This window comes from Leucopleurus acutus, assembly GCF_964270905.1.
Source record: "Leucopleurus acutus genome assembly, chromosome: X".
NCBI lineage: Eukaryota > Metazoa > Chordata > Mammalia > Artiodactyla > Delphinidae > Leucopleurus > Leucopleurus acutus.
The window spans coordinates 106,685,639-106,705,461 of record NC_139148.1 but is presented as its reverse complement, the minus strand read 5'-3'; the positions used below and the strand labels follow the sequence as shown (position 1 = coordinate 106,705,461).

The 19,823-nt window shown below is 34.0% G+C and overlaps 1 protein-coding gene across 5 annotated transcripts in view; it reads right to left on the bottom strand.

Moving 5' to 3' along the window:
* Nucleotides 1-19,823, bottom strand: part of STAG2 (STAG2 cohesin complex component) — a 117,411-nt gene that overhangs the window by 42,125 nt on the left and 55,463 nt on the right. For all 5 annotated transcript variants that reach the window (XM_082865060.1, XM_082865064.1, XM_082865062.1 and 2 more), the window contains exons 6-14: nucleotides 17,302-17,378; nucleotides 14,430-14,634; nucleotides 12,318-12,469; nucleotides 9,820-9,893; nucleotides 8,563-8,686; nucleotides 7,672-7,770; nucleotides 7,495-7,574; nucleotides 2,790-2,897; nucleotides 1,719-1,830 (exon numbers count right to left, since the gene is read on the bottom strand). In XM_082865060.1, coding sequence (XP_082721186.1) covers nucleotides 1,719-1,830; nucleotides 2,790-2,897; nucleotides 7,495-7,574; nucleotides 7,672-7,770; nucleotides 8,563-8,686; nucleotides 9,820-9,893; nucleotides 12,318-12,469; nucleotides 14,430-14,634; nucleotides 17,302-17,378 — 1,031 coding nt within the window. The remainder of the gene's footprint in view (nucleotides 1-1,718; nucleotides 1,831-2,789; nucleotides 2,898-7,494; nucleotides 7,575-7,671; nucleotides 7,771-8,562; nucleotides 8,687-9,819; nucleotides 9,894-12,317; nucleotides 12,470-14,429; nucleotides 14,635-17,301; nucleotides 17,379-19,823) is intronic.

Here is a 19,823-nt window from a genome sequence, read left to right as displayed (position 1 = left end):
GGGTGGGAGGGAGGGAGACGCAAGAGGGAAGAGATATGGGGATACATGTAGAGCTGATTCACTCTGTTATAAAGCAGAAACTAACACACTATTGTAAAGCAATTATACTCCAATAAAGATGCTAAAAAAAAAAAAAAAAAAAAGACTCCATGCTTCCACTGCAGCGGGCATGGGTTCGATCCCTGGTCAGGAAACTAAGATCCTGCATGCCCTGCGGGGCACCCCCCCCCCCTCAAAAAAGAAAGAAAGATATGTGTGTGTTTGTGTGTGTATATACACATACACATACAAACAATGGAATATTACTCAGTCACAAAAAAGAATGAAATAATGCCATTTGCAGCAACATGGATGGACCTAGAGATTATCATACTAAGCGAAGTCAAGTCAGAAAGAGAAAGACAAATACCATATGATATCACTTATATGTGGAATCTAAAATATGACACAAATGAACATATCTATGAAACAAAAACAGACTTACAGATATAGAGAACAGGCTTGTGGTTACCAAGGGGGTGGAGAGGTGGGGGAGGGAAGGACTGGGAGTCTGGGATATTAGCAGGTGCAAACTATTATGTATAAAATGGATAAACAACAAGGTCCTAGTACAGCAAGGGAACTATATTCAGTATCCTGTGATAAACCATAACAAAAAATATGAAAAAGAATATACATATGTATAACTGAGTCCCTTTGCTGCAGAGCAGAAATTAAACACAACACTGTAAATCAACTATATTTCAATAAAATTAAAAAAAACTTCTCAGCAAAAAAAGGTATAGGAGGAAACATCCTCAATATAATAAATAGCTACGCAACACCTATAACTAAAAACGTAATTAATGTTGAAATATTGGATGCTTTTCCCCTAAGATCAGGAACAATCCAAAGCTATCCACTCTCACCACTTCTATTCAACATTCTACTGGATGCCCTAGCCAGTACAATAAGGCTGGGGAAAAAAATGGCATGAATGTAGGAAAGGAAGAAGTAAAATCATCATTATTTGCAAATGACTTGATTGTATATTATAGAAAATACTAAGAATTTTATTAAAAACTTACTTTAAAAAGTGAATTTAGCAAAACTGCAGATAAGAGGTCAATATGCAAAAACCAACTGTATTTCTATATATAGAAACAATTAGAAAATCTAATTAAAAGGCCCTAACACTGATTAAATAATACACATATACTAAAAATGTATGTTGGGCCCTCTCAAATTCTGGTGAACAGGTAGGTTTTCAACCTAAGGGAGACCTAAAAGAGCTGATGTTAAATGTAAATCTGTATCTGCAACAACAGTAATAATCACAGGTACCAAATATTGAGAACTAACAAAATGCTAGGTCTGTGCTAAGAGTTTTACATGGATTATCTCAGCGTTATCTAAGAAATTATTATCCACATTTTTACAAGGAAAATGGGCTTAGAAAGATTAAGTAACTGAATCAAGGTTATACAAATAATAAGTAGGGAAGCCCAATCGGTAATCAGGTCTTTCTGGTTCCAAAATTCATGCTCTTAGCACTACATATAAATATACTATTTGAGTATCTTACTAACACAGAAAAAAATTTTTTTTGGTGTGGAATTGGTAGAACTCTATTTTATCCAACACTCACTGCGATATTTGGAAGATTTTAAGATTTACATCATTTGAACCCCACCTCCAAATTGTTTTGAACGTAAGTACTAACATGAACATCAACTAACCTCACTTTCCAGAAAGAAAAAAACCAATGTCTTAACAAGGTTGGCATTTGGACCTTGTCGTCCCCTTCTTTTCATCATTCCATCCTCCTCTGGGTCTCGACGACTGAAGAGCCTATGATAATATATGCAAAATACTTACTTTTAAAACAAAAATTTCCTAATTTAAAAAAAACTGTCTGAATTCCATATTTAAGCATTTAACAAAGGGGTACATGGGAGCTGGGTAGGTACAGTATTTTCCAACTTTATACTAAGTAATTGCTATAAACCTTTTTCATTTCACACTTGGTGGTACTTCTAAATCCTTTTAAATTAACTTCTCAAGTTAGTTGCATTGTGAATTACTTCTTTTTAAAACCCTTACTGCATTTTAAGCAAGCATTTCTTTTTATAAAAGTATCACAATGACTAACCTATACCATTTATGCACATAAATCTATGATAAACATTCTTCTCTTTAAAAATGACATGTCTTTTCCTTCTATCCTTCTTGCACAATTTATCCCAAAGTCTGAACTTAGTGGCCTCTTTCTACGGGTATCATGATCATTCTTTCTTATAAACAACAAAAGTTATCACTGGATAACAATGAATAGAAAACTGTAGTGTAAATGTTTTACATCATGTACTCTTTCTAATAAATGCTTCACCCCAAATGAGCATTTTAATAAAATCTTTAAGATTTTACAATCTAAAATCTTACAATTTAGTCCAAGTGGTTCAAATTGTTCTCTTTAAAAGCCATTACATAACATTTACTAAATATTTTCGGTGATTAGATATTCACACTATCTATACTACCTAATCTGAGGTGTTAAACAGCAACATAAAAGAAAAGAGACTAAAGGATTCCTGTGGTTCTTATATCAAACCGTTATCAAAGTACTCGAAGTAAAACCTTTTATTATTTTGAAAAATATATTTTTTGTAACGCAAAAATAGGCTTAAGACCGGTACTGAATAATTTTTAATAAGTTATATTTATATATATTTTAATATGAATGATAACACAATAAATTACTTCCATTAAAGTATACTTTAGACAAATGAACAACAGAAATACAGATTTACTTTTTGTAGAGAAATTCTCCAGCTGCTACTGCTACTGGCCGATGAGCTGAATAAACCAGATGATAGACATTTTCACAATCTTCTGCAGTAAGAACTTCTTCACTACTCCTAAGAAGAAATAAGCAATAGCAGTTTTCAAAGTAATGTTGTAATTTTAAGCATACTGATTACAAAAATTCATATTCACACATTAAAAAATAGTACACTTCCACTTTTAAACTTGTGTTTAAAAAAAAAAACCTTCATTAAGAACTTCTGTTGAAAGAAGAAATCAACCTTATTTCATTATTGTCTATCAGTAAAAGCATCCCCTGACAAAACAGCTGAGTATTTTGTTAACATCTAAGATCAATGGGAGGTAAAATTAGAGTGAATACCGAGTATAATGAAACATATACTAAGAGAAATAACAATGTGACAAATATGCTAAAGGGAAATGAAGACAAAATAATATAAACTAACGTAGGAAAAAAAGTGGTGGTATGCTAAGAGCTTAGAGTTAATAATCACAAAGAACATTTTGCATGTATTTCATAGTAATATTAGGCAAGAGACAATATTGCAACATTAAAATATACTAACACCCCAGTTATCTCACAATGAAGAATAACACTTCATTCACCATGTATTAAACACCATATAAGGCAATGCAAAAGCATTTTAGCAAATAATTAAAATTTAAGTGCCAAAGACCTTTACAATGTATCATTAAAAAAATCTTACTAAAATGCAGTGCTCATTTTACTGACCTTATTTTAAAAGAACAAAATAAACCTAACAAAATCTTGGTAAATCAAAGTCATTATTAGGCCCATCAACCACAATACCCCAGGGTAAACCTTGTTGGGTGCTTCCATAGTGGGACTCTGCATTCGAAGTCCTGACCTCTGGCACCTCTTTCCCTCCTAATATGCTTTTAGTCTACTGTGAGATAAACAATCTAGGTTTTTACCATTATATGTAAATTAGGAATCATAGGACCACCATCAGAGAAAAAAGCCTAAGGATAGTAGATGGTTAGTTCAGGAGCTCAGATCCTTTTTGGTTTTCTGCTGTGCACAAGGTTTCCAGAAGTCTGATGTCTAAGGAAGTATTACTTCTTTTTGAGAAAAATGAAACCAAAATGTTAAAAGTTTGAAAAGCACTTTAATTTAAATTAACTCGATGTGTAATACTGGATCATTTTTGGAAAAACCACTTGTGCCATCTTATAATAAAATATATACATATACATATATATTGAATCAAATCAGTGAAACTATAGTAAATGTGTAGTAGTTCACTCATTTTAACCAATAAGGAATGTTCCTGACAAGTTTCAGTTATTAGGTATATACATGGCTGAATCAACAAAAATGGCCATTACCCTTCATTAAAATACCAGAAACAACAAAAAAAGATGTCCACAGGGTATTACGGAGGAAAAGGGGAGAAGCTGTAGAATTATAAGTAGGATACTATTATTTTCTTATTTACTTCAGGATTCTTTCAATATTTTTATAACGTGCATATAATAATTTATAATTTTTAAATCTAATTAAAAATTAAAGAAAAATGCAATTGTTAAGACTGCTCAAAATCCCCCCAGTTAAGGGAATTCTCAGAAAATGTCAGTGTATCTAGAGCTGCCTTCTTTTTTTCTGATTTTTTTAAATTTAATTTTTATTGTATATTGGAGTACAGTAGATTTACTATGTTGTGTTAGTTTCAGGTGTACAGCAAAGCGATTTAGTTATACACATATCTATTCTTTTCAGATTCTTTTCCCATATAGGTTGTTACAGAGTAGTGAGCAAAGTTCCCTGTGCTATACAGTATGTACTTGTTGATTATCTATTTTATATATAGTAGTGTGTATATATTAATCCCAACCACCTAATTTAAATTTTGAGGTAGAGCTGCCTTCTTTTTAATGACTGCAATGTAGTCCATTTCATATAAATGGCGTTAATAACCATGCTCCTCACACAGGACTGCTGCATTAAATGAGATAACCCCTATGAGGTGCTTCTATTAGTTATTATATATAAATTTAATTCTTCCTCTATTAATAATCATCTAGAATATTTCCAAAATTCTATTACAAATAGTACTATGTTAGAGAATGTAAGCATTTTATATTTTGAATAGATACTGCCAAGCTTTGCTCCAAAGAGGTTATACCAATTCATAGTCCCATCAATAATGTATAAGGGTCTGTTTTTGCATAGCCTTACCAACGTAGTGTATTACCAAACACATTTTGTATCTTTGTCAAGCAATAGGTAAAAGATGGTCTCATTTTAATATACATATCTCTAAGTATGGCTAAACAACTTTTCATATGTTTAAATTTTTATTTTCTTTTCTGTCTATGATGTGGTTCCTAACTTTTGACTCTTTTCCTATTGGGTTTCTGTTCTTTTTATTGATTTATTGAAAGTGACTCCTATGATGCAAACATTTGCCCAGTCTGTCATTTGTTTTCTGAGTTTGTTTATATTTTATGTCATATACACATTTCTAGTTTTTTTCTTCTAGTTATTCATGTAGTTAAAATTCAGTATTTTTTTAATGTCTAGGTTTTATGTCATGCTCAGAAAGACATTGCTCAGTTTACATATAAAATATAAATGTTTAATCGTCCCCTAAGTTTTCATCTAGCACTTTAATGGTCTCATTTATCTACATTTAAACATTTCATCCACCTGGAAATCATTTCTATATAAGGTCAAAATATGAATCCAATTTAATTTCCCCCCAAATAGAACCTAAGTGTCACAAAACCATTTATTTTCTGATAGGAAACGACCCTTACCCTACACTAGTTTCCTGGATGCATTTAAGTTTGTCTCTATTCTTTATTCTGTGCCATTGATTTGTCTATTCACATACTAGTGCCAAAATTTAAAAGTTACTATGGGAGGGGTAGGGAGGGATAAATTAGGAGTTTGGGATTAACATATACACACTGCTATGTATAAAATAGATAACCAGCAAGGACCTACTATGTATATGTATAACCGAAACACTGTGCTGTACATCTGAAATTAACACAACACTGTAAATCAACTATACTTCAATTTTTTAAATTAATAATAATAAAAGTTACTGTGGTTTTACAATATAGTGACTTAAAATCATACCGGGTAGTCGTCTCTCATTAGTTTTTAATCAGAATTTTGCTGGCTACTCTTACATGATGACTTTCCCATACATATGAGTATCAGAATTAGCATGCTATGATTTTTTTTTGAAAAGGCCCTTGTGCAATTATTTGGATCATGTTAACAACCTAAATGTCCATTAATAGATGAATGAATAAATAAAATGTGTTATACATACAATGGAATATACTGAGTCTCAAAAAGGAATAAAATTCCGATACATAACCTAACATGGATGAACTCTGAAGACATTATGCTAAGTGAAATAAGCCTGCTACAAAAGGGCAAATATTGTATAATTCCACTTATATGAGGTACCTAAAATAATCAAATTCAGAGATAAAGAGTAGACAATATGACTTAAAATCACACTTGGCAGTCGTCTACAGAGTATCAGTATGGGAAGATAAAAAAGGTTCTGGAGATGGATAATGGTGATGGCTGCACAACAATATGAATGTACTTAATTCCACTGATCTGTACTCTTAAATATGTTTAAATGGTAAATCTTGTATATATCACCACACCTTTTTAAAAAGAAAAAAGTTAATTCCATCACTTTTACATTTTAACATAATAGAATACGTTTTAAATTCAGATTGTTTACAGATAAGTTTCAGTAAATACTAATTTCTGAAAGTGTGACAAGGGACTTCCCTGGTGGTCCAGTGGTAAAGAATCTGCCTTACAATGCAGGGGACACAGGTTTGCTCCCTGGTCAGGGAACTAAGATCCCACATGCCAAGGGGCAACGAGCACGCCACAACTACTGAGCTCTCGCACCTCAACTAGAGCCCGCGTGCCGCAAACTACAGAACCCATGCACTCTGGAACCCGTGCGCCACACCTACAGAGCCCACGCACCCTGGAGCCTGCGCGCCACAACTAGAGAGAGAAAACCCGCACGCCACAATTAAAGAGAAGCCCACGCACTGAAACGAAAGATCCCAAATGCCTCAACAAAGATCCTGCATGCTGCAACTAAGACCCAACACAGCCAAAAATAAATAAGATAAATAAATAATAAATAAAATCTTAAAAAAATAATAGTGACAAAATATGATAGGCATATTTAACACATTCAAGTGTTTAACTTTATTTCAAGAGCATCTAGAGACAGTAAAATTGAAAGGAAACTAGTCAAGAGAATGAGAACTCATGAATTCCTAGCTCAGAATTTTCTAGTCCAATGGTTCTCTCTTCCTGTTTTCTCAACTTTACATGAAAAAATTAAACTTCGTGCTGTAAAACCCCAAGTTATTAAAGTTTAGATCTAAATAAATTTAAACCAAGTATTCTAATGTATTATTTAGATAACTAGACATTAGCAATATGCAATAAATACATACTTACTGTTGGACTTCCCTGGTGGTCCAGCGGTTAAGACTCTGCACTCCCAATGCAGGGAGCCCGGGTTCGATCCCTGGTCAGGGAACTAGATGCTACATGCATGTTACAACTAAGAGCCTGCATGCCACAACTAAAAGATCCCACATGCCGCAACTAAGACCCAGGGCAGCCAAATAAATAAATAAATATTTTTTAAAAAACATACTTACTGTAAAACAAGAGTGAGTAATTTTATTGCTTGTACTGCAACATCATATTCTTTGTCAAGGGTCATAGACACAATTCTATCCTAAGGACAAAAATAATTAAAATATTCTTAAAGGGAAAGCCAGAAAAAATACTTTCAAATAACAGGTTAATTTTTAAATACTTAGAGTAATACTAACCTTGAACCGACTGGTAAATAGCTCCAGTTTGGAATTAAGCTCTTTGTTATAATAAAGCCCTTGTAGAGCAGTGAGACATTTGAGTCTTACCTCACCTTGCTGAATGAAACAAGAGGAGAAAATGCATTAAAACTCTGCATATTTTCAACCTGAACATTCAAGATACTTACAATATTTTCTACTTTAAATATGTTCTATACAATAGCATTTCTTCGGAAACTCTCATCTTTGATAATGCAAAAATAGGAATCAATACATAAACACTTAAAACTAAATACCTTTGGGGTTACTACTGCTGTGGGTCAAATGAAAATTTTTTCAAAGCAATACTATTGTGAAAGACGATAGTAGCATATTTCACAGTAAGTTTTCCTTTACAGAAATTAATATTTGTAAGGAATATATACAAAGAACTTCAAGGCTTGTGAAGAGGCAGACTAAGAGAAAGGTAGATTAATTAAAAAAAAATAAAAAAGGTCAGAAGCCAAGTTGTAACTTATAATCTGGCTAAGATACATGTTTATCAAGAGAATCAAAATTAAAGAAATTTTAAAATGTATAGAGCACTTACATATTAACAGAGTAAGAATTCTTCTTACTGCTCTAAGAAATGTCTCACCACTACCACCATCGCCTACATGATCCAATTGTTTCAGTACAAAAATTGTTTCAAGATTGAAGGCTAAATCAGTCACCAAGATTCAAAAAACTAGGGGACTTTATGTGATAGAGACCATATTTTCATGGAGTGGACAGAAAAGAATAAAGGAGAGAGGCCTATAGGAATGTGCTCCCAGTTTTACCTATATGCAGATAAGTCACTATGAATGAGAGCAGCAGATAGCTATGCCTATGTGTAAAAAGAAAAGCAGTCTATAAGGCATATCTTACCTTATCATGCATAGTCCAACCAACATATTTTAAATAACTGTCATTAAGAAAGGCATCACTATACATTTTCATCCAAATGCCAATTTCTTCAATGCAAATAGCTCGGATTTCAGCTATTGCATCCCTGCATGGAGGAAGGAAAATTATGCATATTAGTGCCAGTATACCACAGGACTTGTGGTTTATTTAAGCAGCACCAAATACTCCATACCTACTATGAATATACCACTACCTTAAGTATTACTGGGGATTTAAATGTAGAATTGAAGCATGGCCCCCGAATGCCAAGAGCTTACAGTCTAGTTGTCAAAGCATAATTATCACCATATAAATATTTAAAGTTAAATAAACCTACAAACAGAATCCAATCCCCACCTTTTATATACCATGCCATACCCCAGCCTTTGTTCACACCTCCTGGGCATGGTGTGTTCAGACAGCAGGAACACTAGTCTGGTTAGATAATATTTTCCAGGTGAGAATTAGTTACACCTAATATTGAGGCCAAGCTCAATTTGGATTTGAATGTCAGACTAAATTATTTTGAATTCATCCTGTAGGTAATGGTAAGTCATTCAAGGCTTTTGAGCAGAAGAATGATGCAACAAAAGAACATTTTAAGACAACTGCAATAATCTCTAGGCATGAGAATGACGAGGGAACAGACTAAGGTAATGGTGACAACAGAAATAAAAAGGTAAGAATAGACAAAGGGATATTACAAAGGAAGTATTAACCTGATTCAATAACTGCCAAGTTAAGGAAATGACGGAGAAGTTAAATAAACATGCCACCAACATTTAAAGAATAGGTTACAGCAGAAATGGTGGTAAGATTACCTATTTCTTTCCTCTACTCATTCAAAATAAGGGAAACATCTCACTTAAATCTATCCAGCTTTTCCCACTAATATTCAAATGGAAGAGGAAAGAGTCAGGAATCAGAACGTACAGTCTCTACTAACATAGTACCTCCAAAATCAATTAAGTATTCTGTACCCTGACTCCTAATAACAGCAGTAGCTTCCATTTTCTGGGCATCTACAAGTCAAGCACAACATTACCCCATTTTCAGATAGAAAACAAAGTTGAGAGCAGTTAAGTAACTTGCATAGAGTGTCTCAATCAGTGGAAGAGCTTAGATTCTAACACTGATCTTACTCTAACATGATTTCCACTAAATTTATATTACCTAAACCTCTAAATATCCAAACTTGAACAGGATAAGAGTTACATTAAAAAAACTGCCCTGACTTACCGGTATCTATGTACAAACACTCCCTTAAATATTGCATTCATCATATTTTCTATTTCATCTTGATTTTCTTGAAGCTGAAAAGAACACATCATTTCTTTTCAATTGTAATGGAAGAGAACCAAAAGGACATCTAAAAGTTGTTACAAACACAAATGCAGGTTTCTCCGGTGTTTTGGTTATTACACCCAATTCCTCTTTTTTTAACATCTTTATTGGAGTATAATTATGCTTTACAGTGGTGTGTCAGTTTCTGCTTTACAACAAAAATATGGAACACTTCACGAATTTGCGTGTCATCCTTGCGCAGGGGCCACGCTAATCTTCTCATTCCAACTTTAGTATATGTGCTGCCGAAGCGAGCACCCAATTCTTAATTCCACTAAACGAAAAGTGTCCACATACAAAAATTAACATCTGTTGTCTATTAGGTAGCCACAGTCCCTTAATACCTGGAATATTTGTACTTGGTTTTTAATGTTTAGCTGGTAGACTAATTTTTTAAATGGTCACATATTTTCATTGTATAAATGTACATAAAGAAATCTGTTATGTAGTTTATTATAATACATATTATATAACATATAATCAAAAGAGCATAACAATGTTTCATTATCTTGGTCTGTAGCATCTGAAAAATAAGTCATGTTAACTAGTGCCTGCTAAAAGAACAAAAACGATTTGAGTAAAATAACTTGGCAAAAAATTTGTCTCCCTGCTAAATATTTTTGAGGGAAACAAGGCTCACTTGAAATAACCAACTAAACATTTCAAATCTGGGTTGACTTATTTACTCCCATATATTTTCAACTCAGAGCTTGAGAGTTAAGAGAAAATTGTTTCAGAGCTTGAGAAGTACAAGGAAAATCTTTCACACGCTAAGTATTAATTAGCTTTTAGATTATATTCTATGTTTCTGTAAAATGTTTTTTTTTCTTTTCATGAATATAATCTCACATTTCCAAATAATGCTAACAAGGGCATGCACTTGTATTAATTAGCACAGTCAAAGGCACAGGTGGTCTTTCAACATGTTTAAAAACTTAACCCACACTAGAAGTATTAATATCTTATATTTGTACAAGAATTTTAAACTCAAAACCCCTTTTTACCTATATCCACTCATTCTATGTTCAGAATCTTAGAATCAGGCCATAATTTCATGCATTATGTTCATCTAATAAAGCATCCAATGCAATTTATTAACTAAGTTAAGGGGCAAAAAGGTCAATTCTTCATTTCAACTACAGTTGACCCGTGAACAACGCAGGGGGCTAGGGACGCTGACCCTCCACACAGTTGAAAATCCAAATAAAACTTATAGTCGGCCCTCCGTATATGCAGTTTTTCTGTATCCACAGTTTCTCCATATACAAGGTTCCACAACCAAAGATTCAACCAACTGTGGATCATGTAAGTACTGTAATATTTACTACTGAAAAAAATCCAAGTATCAATGGATTTGCACAGTTCAAAGGTCAACCGTACATGAAAAAGATGAGGAGTTTAGGCATGGTGGAAATGTGGGCAAGATTTTTCTGGCTTCTCTTGAGCAAGGAGCATTTTAAAAAGTTATTGGCTATCTCAGAAATAACCAACTTTTAAATTATAGTTACCACTACCCCCCAAAAAATGTCAAAATCAAGTAAGTAATTTATGGAATACCACGGCAAATATTTTAACTCAACTGCATTACTAATATTTCTGAAACAGCAGACTTTGCCTATTAGAAATAAAAATAAACATCCCCAATATCAGATAGCAAAATATTACATCACCAATGAAGGAGGAATTTAAATCAAAAACACAACATCAAGGGAATTCCCTGGCGGTCCAGTGGTTAGGACTCGGCGCTTTCATTGCCAGGGCCTGGGTTCAATCCCTGGTCAGGGAACTAAGATCCCACAAGCCGCACGGCATGGGGACAGGGGAGACAACAACAACAACGACCAAAAAACACAACATCGAAAGATTTTATTTATTATTATTTAGCATAAAACTGAAAAAATATATTTTCCTCATTCAAAGTTGAATTTGGTGGTCATTAATGTTAACCAAGTGCCTCTTACACTATAAAAAAACCAAAAACACAGATTATGACAGCATAAATAGCTTATAAGTTATTTTTCAAAGTGACTTTACATAAGTGAAACCTCATTTCATCCTGACAATAAGCTGACGGAGGAAGTTAGGAGAGATATTTTCACAGTAGAGATGAACAACACTAAAGCATTAAGCAGCTTGTCAGACTGGCCCAGGACTCCTTATGTGAAGCCTTGAACTCTTAATCCTAGTCCACATAGAAAGAATATATACACAGAAGGTACTGTTGGCATGAATAATCAACAAAAATAAGTTAGATGTATAAACAACCTGAAACATGTTGTTTAAATTTTTCAAAAAAATTTATCCGATGAACTAGCAAAGTTATATCATAATTAATGGTGACCAAGTTAGTTACAGATTAATAGCTTAAATATTCAGTGCAAAAGTGTACATACCTCTTTCCGCTTCTGTAGCAGGAGTTCTAGCCTCTCATTGGCTCGTTTTCCAATCATTTTATTCCGTTCTGCCTCATATTGTCTTTGTGTATTATCCATATTAATGCTAAGATTTAGTGCCACATTCACCAAAGCTGTCATCAACTTCATAGCTATTTTTAAATGGAAAATGCTGAACTTAGTCTCACAGACACAAAAATTTACAAGTTAAGATCAATTTAAGAGAAATTAAAAACAAGATGGGCTGTTCCACTTCTAACAGAAAAGAAAAATATAGCTGCTACAAATGACAACAACAATAATAAAACAACAGCTAATGTGTATTGAATACTTACTATATGTCAGTTACCTATGCTAAATACTTTTCATGGATTAACTCCTAATCCTTACAACAGCCCTCAAAGTTAAGTATTATCCTCATTTCATTCATGAAGAACCTGAAGCTCAGGGAGATTAAGAAATCTGCCTCAGACTACACAGTTCATATACATAGTTAAACCAAGATTCAAAACTAGGTAATCTGACTCTAGACTATGCTCAAATCCCACTATACTATGATATATATGTCTCCTACAATGACCTTTTCCAGAGACCACGATTCACCTTCTAAATAAATTTTGATTCATACAGCAGTCATTTAGCTATCCAGTAACCAAAGGGGGAGGGAACTTAAGTGCTTTTTATCAAAGTACAGTGTGTAGAAATGTTGAACAGTTTTATCAGTACTTGATTTCCTTTAATTTTACTCTATTACATATCATCATAAAGACAATGGTGCGATTATGAAGGACAGATCTAGATAAAAAGTCAAAAGTACAAAGAGTAAAATATCACTCAATAAAGTGCTTTTTATCAGAGTTCCTCCAGATCTCTACCTTCTGTTACTGAACTCTTGCTACTAAGACAAGACTCACTGCCTGTGATTTCAAACTTATTAATTGAAATATCTGAACACTTTATGCTTAATATAGCTTAGTCCAGACTATGTCTCACACCTGGTTCACTGCGTGATAGAACACCACAAAACTAAACCTTAATTTGTGGCTATTGGCTCTCTTTAAAAGAGATTTCCAATCTTCTGAGCTATTCCACACCTTCAGCAAACCAGTTTGTCATTCTGATCTAAAATTACCCACCTTACCCCATCATATATGCTTTAATTTACTTTAACTGTTCAAGTTCTTAACATCAAAGCTACCTAAATTCACAGAGCAAGATCACATTCATATTTTGTGACCTCAAATCTAAAAGCAAAACCTACAGGTTGACTGTATGCATTTTATTTTTTTTTAAATGGAGGGCTGAGCAGAAGTACATCTTTAATCATAGCTTTAATTCTCTGGGGAAATACTCTAAAGGAAAAAACATCCCCACACTTAGAGAAAGAAACATTTTTGTAGAAATCAAAATATTCTATCATTAAGGCTTAGAATACTATAGTAACAATTAATGCCTAGTTGATTTATTCAAACTCAAACCAAAAAGCACATATTCAATAATAGTACTTTCAGCACAAAAGAGAAACCAGAACATTTTATCAACATCAACACTAAAAACCACTGTTCTAGAATTAATCATGTGAGCCTTAAAAATGTAACTCATTTCATTAAAATTTAAAGAGCAAAGAATCTGACTCAGCCTAAAGTTACTCAGAAGCGTAAGAAAAATCAACTTTTTGTGGTGTGATTAAATACGCATCATCCTATAGTGACCATCATACCAGGAGGGACTATGCTAGCACAGACTATGCATAAAAGTCATTTAGAATTACATATCCAAAATGACTGTTCCCCAAATTTGCTGTCAATACCTTCCTTGATAAAACATATTTCAAGAACCCAACAGATCACTATGCCATAGAAAGGGAGAAGAGGTGGATAGGAAACAAGTAGGTTTACCACAAGAAAATTAATTATGCCTTCAGAAAATCAAAACTGAAGATATCACTCCATTCCCAGTAATTCGTGAGGGTTGAAGGAGAGGGGAGAGTGTCCTCTTAGGGGCTACTTAATAAATAAAATTAATTTGTCACCATTATTTCATTTCTTTTAATGAAAATCATTTTCATCTCTAACCTAAGAAAATGCAAAGAAAATATTTCTAAATACTGACCTGCCAGGGTGCTTGTGTGTCGAAATGCTCTGACTTGTGAGTCAGACAATCCTGTAAGAAGTGAAATGACCGTATCCATCATGTACTCATCATATATGATACTATATTGACACTGCCGTACTAATACGCCAATGAATTCACAGAAACTGGATTTGAACTTCTTCCACTGAGGACCAGCCATGGTAAGTGGATAATCTCCACTATCCTAAAACAGAAATTTTAAACAGCAATTTCATTTAAAACACATGACTTAATAAACTTTTACTTTTTTTTTTCAAATACCCTAGGCAGAAGCTTGAAAAGACTCCTTTATCGGACCTCCCTGGTGGTGCAGTGGTTAAGAATCCGGCTGCCAATGCAGGGGACACAGGTTCGAGCCCTGGTCCGAGAAGATCTCACATGCCACGGAGCAACTAAGCCCGTGTGCCACAACTACTGAACCTGTGCTCTGGAGCCCGCAAACCACGACTACTGAGCCCACGTGCCACAACTACTTAAGTCCACACGCCTAGAGCCCATGCTCTGCAACAAGAGAAGCCACCGCAATGAAACCCGCGCACCGCAACGAAGAGTAGCCCCCGCTTGCCGCAACTAGAGAAAGCCCGTGCGCAGCAATGAAGACCCAATGCGGCCGAAAATAAAATATAAATAAATAAACAAATTTATTTTTTAAAGAAAGACTCCTTTATCTCATCTTTCTTCTATAATAAATCCTCAAAGTAGGCAGGAGAATAATATGCAAAGGTAGAGGTACCTTTGAACACATCTCTTTTATTTAAGATCAAAATGGATGGGACTTCCCCAGTAGTCCAGTGGTAAAGAATCCGCCTTACAATATGCAGGGGACACAGGTTCGATCCCTAGACAGGGAACTGGGATACCATATGCCACGGGGCAAACTAAGCCCATGAGCCACAACTACTGAACTCGCGCCTTAACTAGAGAGCCCGCATGCCGCAAACTACAGAGCCCACGTACTCTGGAATCCACGCTCCACAACTAAAGAGAAGCCCGTGAGCCGCAAATTAATATCCCACGTGCCTCAACAAAGATCCCACATGCTGCAACTAAGACCCAATGCAGCCCTAAATAAATAAATACATAAATAATAAATCTTTTAAAAAAACAAAATGGATATTCTGAATTCACTCTAACCAATGAAAACATATACCAATTACATACCAAAATAAAAAGCCTCTCCCATCAAACAAAACATTATTCTGATAAGCAAAGATACGGTTACTAAATTTCTTTAGAGCAAAACCAAACCAACATCAAACCAAAGTTATATGTTTTAATGGATTCAAAATGATGAAATCACATTCTCAGCCAGTCTAATGGATTGATGTATGAGTTATAAATAATCGAAGGATTACAATGTATGTTTTCATTAGCTTCAGGACATCAAATAGTCAGCAGATGTAAACAATGAGATATTTTTTTAAAAAATGGAAATGTAGCTAGAATGACCTGGAAAGACAGGTACTCAAGTACTCCTATATATAAGATGGGGCATTCACCAATGAAGATACACTGAGGTCCTCCATAAATCATTAAAAACAAGCAAGTCATAAAGATAAAAACAGAGATCAATACTACACAGAACCTCTAAAAGTAAGAGTTTCTGACAAGAATGTCCTAGAAACTTACGGTCATTTTATCAGTATGATTTAGTAAAATTTTTAACAATTAAATTTTGTCATTAGAGCCATACATTTTTTAAAATTTTAAGTCATGCCATAAACAAGTTGAACTATGTCTCATCTGAGAATAAGGTCCTAATACTCCACAAAAAGGTTTTCTTCCACATTTTCTGATTGGCTCATTTAGTGCTATATTGAAAAGTGTCATCTTAATTGCTGTTAGCAACTTGGTTTGCTGATATTTTCAAATCTTATTTCAGGATTCTTGTTTCAAATAGATGTTTAGAAGAAAGAAAGTTCTCACTAAAACATTTAATATCAGAAAGTTAAAATAATACCATTCCTCATAATTATATCTCAATTAGAGACTGATTAATAGCACTTAGTGATCATCAAAGCCATTTTAACAACTCGTCTATCTTTTAGAATGATAGTTGAAAGCTCCTTCATCTGAGTAAGCAAAAAAAAAACAAAAAAACATCAAATAAAACTCAAATGAGACAAGGCTTTCTACTTGAAAATTCATGGTGAAAAGCTTTAAAGAGTAAAACTACTGGTGCTGGAATACAGCTGTGAACAAAACAAACAAAAATCCCTGTCCTGAAGGAGTTTATATTATAGTAAATCTAAATATGTCTTTATTGGCAACAATACTTCAAAGACATCACCGTGATAAAGGATCAACTAAAGTCTAAGCTACTACTTATTATGGATTTGTATTGTTCTTACTACTCATATTTGAAACATAAATAAGACTTTAAACAATTTTATACATATATATGTATGTATGTATTTTCCTTTGCCTAAGCTTGTACCTGGTTCCCCAAGTATTTATCAAATCTTCCTTCTACAACATTCTATAAACATAAGGTATGTTTACAGGCACTTAAATTTTATTCTTACTTGAAATTTTAATTTTTTGACAAATAAAAACTGCTACCATTTATTAAGTTCTTACTATATGCCAGGCATTGTAAAATGCTAAGGAATTTTTCAAACATTACTGCATTCAATTTTCATAACAGCCTTATAAATATTTTTAGCTCCATTTTACAGATGATGAAACTGATGCTAAGACAACTTGCCCAAGGTCACATGGCCATCATTTGATTGGATTTCTACTGCCAAAGCTCTTACCCACAACACTAATATTCAGAATTTAATACTCTGAAGAGTAAATCAAGATCAAGATGCATAAAATTATCATAACATTTAGGGTAATAACTTACCTCATCAAACTCTTCAGTCATTTTTCGAATTATTTCAGAGTTCTGCATATGTCTAAACATTTCTGCTGTGACAACACCTGAAATGTGCAAGTGTAAGAAGTTAATGGTAAATTTAAAAAATAACTTCTAAGTCCATCTCTAACACTAAAATGTCTACAATCGCACAATAAGGTGTACTTCAATAGCACTTGATCTTTACCATGTTACTCAACCCTATAAAGCACAAATGCCATTATCAACATATACAAGAAAACAGCCCCACACTTCTGACAGGTATCTTTTTTTCCTAGAACAATCAGCCTTAGCCATTTCTACTTGACTTAACTTTACTCATGCATAGAATGACTAAGACCCTTTAATATAAAGCATATGTCATCAAGCATGAGGCAGCATCCAGGGTAACATTTAAAACCTTGAGGATGAACCTGAAGAAAATAAGGGAAAGAGTAATAGGTAGACTTCACTTTAGCCAGGTTTCTTTATTAAGTACAACAATATGTAAGGCAACTACATCCCATCATCCCCTCAAAGGGCTTCAAATAAACATAAGTAGTAAGCTGTAGTTCCTGCTCATCCAGAAGCCTGTAATCTAGTTGTAAGTTTAAACAAAGAATAACGGGGGGGGGGGGGGGGGGCGGGGAGCAGAGAGAAAGGGAAAAATAAAGTATTAAAGTTAGTACATAATAAATGCCCAAATGAGTTGAAAAGCCAAGAAAGACTATAGCTCAGACAAAAAAAAAAAAAAAAAGATCTGGATAAGTAGGTGTTTCTTATAAGGACATTTAGAGTTTTAAAGGAGTATGGAAGAGGCGAGGAGAAAGGATGCACATTACAAGTAGTATAACTGTATCACTTTGCTGTACACCTCAAATTAACACTGTAAATCAACTGTATTTCAAAAAAAAAAAAAGGTAGTAAAAGTTAGCCAGGTATAGGTCAAATATCAAAAAAGGGGTTTCTAGGAAAAAGTTATGAGTAGGAGACAATGCAAGAAGAAGTCATACATGAATTTCCACTGATGGGGTGTCAGATATTTTTTAAAAAAAGAAAAAATGTAAAAAGTGAATTTCCTAAACCACATTTCTAATGCTAGATTATTTATTCTTTGCCAGTCTAATCACTATGAATACCATAAATATAGTAACATCTAAAAGAATGTCTTGGGGCTTCCCTGGCAGTCCAGTGGTTAGGACTCCACACTCTCAATTCAGAGGGCACAGGTTCGATCCCTGGTTGGGGAACTAAGATCCTACATGCAGCACGGCACAGCCAAACAAAAAAATTTTTTTAATTTAAAAATAAAAGAATGTCTTGGTACAGGAATATGAGATTTATTATAAAAGTTAGATATATTTCAATTGACCAAGCTCTATTTTATATATGCATGCACATGTGTGTGTGCATATAAATTTAAAAACAACAATAGAACATCATACTCTCTTTCCAACCCCAAATCTGAAAAGAACAACTGCTATGTGAGCTCCCTTCTCTATGGGCATGCAATCTGAAGACCTTCCAGTAGCATAACAAAACCAGCAGGAGTAGAATAGGAACTAACATCCATTGAGCCGCGTATGCACCAGCCACTTCAGCCCTGGCAACAAGCCTATATAGGAGGTACTATAATCCTGGCTTTACAGATGAGGAAACCGATGCTAAGGCAAAGAGAAGTTAAATAATTTGTATGAGATTATTAGTCTACATCTTGCTGCCCAGCCCCAGGTGAGATCAATTTCTACTGGTACTGTGAAAGAGCCCTTACTTACCACATTAAAAAACCAAATGATTGTTTAAAAATATTAACAAATTTGAAAGAAAGCATGATTTCCCTGACTAAAGAAGCACATTCTCAAAAACCTTTTGAGAGGTTTTTAATTTATATCTAGAGCCATGGATGTATCTCCAGAACCTTTTCATACTTTATACCCAGGTACTGTAAATGTGGCAGTGCTAGAGAAGGACAAGTAACGCAATCCCTGAAATAATTTCTACGAAATAAGCATTTATATATAAATAAATCTCAAAGTAAACATATTGCATACATTTTGACAAACTTCTAAAGCTCCTCCTCTCATCTCATAGACCATATAACAGCCATAAACCCAAATATAAGCAGAAAACAAAATAGCTGTCACAAACTCCATGTATATAATAACTCCTGAGGCAGGTATAAAGGAGCCATCAGGACATCAGGCCAGCTCCCACTGCCTTAAAAGTGTGGGGGACATGAAGCAAGACTACTTTAAAAACTGGTAAACTGAAAAGTGACAGCTGACCAGGAAAGAAAGAAGGAAACAACTGGCCACAGAATCACCAACCACAGAGCAGTCTGGAGCCATTCAGTGTAGGGCCAAACATCTCTCCACATACCTCAATACTTCAGAAGGCATAACTACAGTAAAATAACTGATGCTCATAATAACAGTCCTAAATCCACAGGAAAAGGTACACTGTATACACTTAAGCATGTTTCTAATTCATTTATAAAAGAATTCTACCAAAATATTTTTGAGTATGTTTTG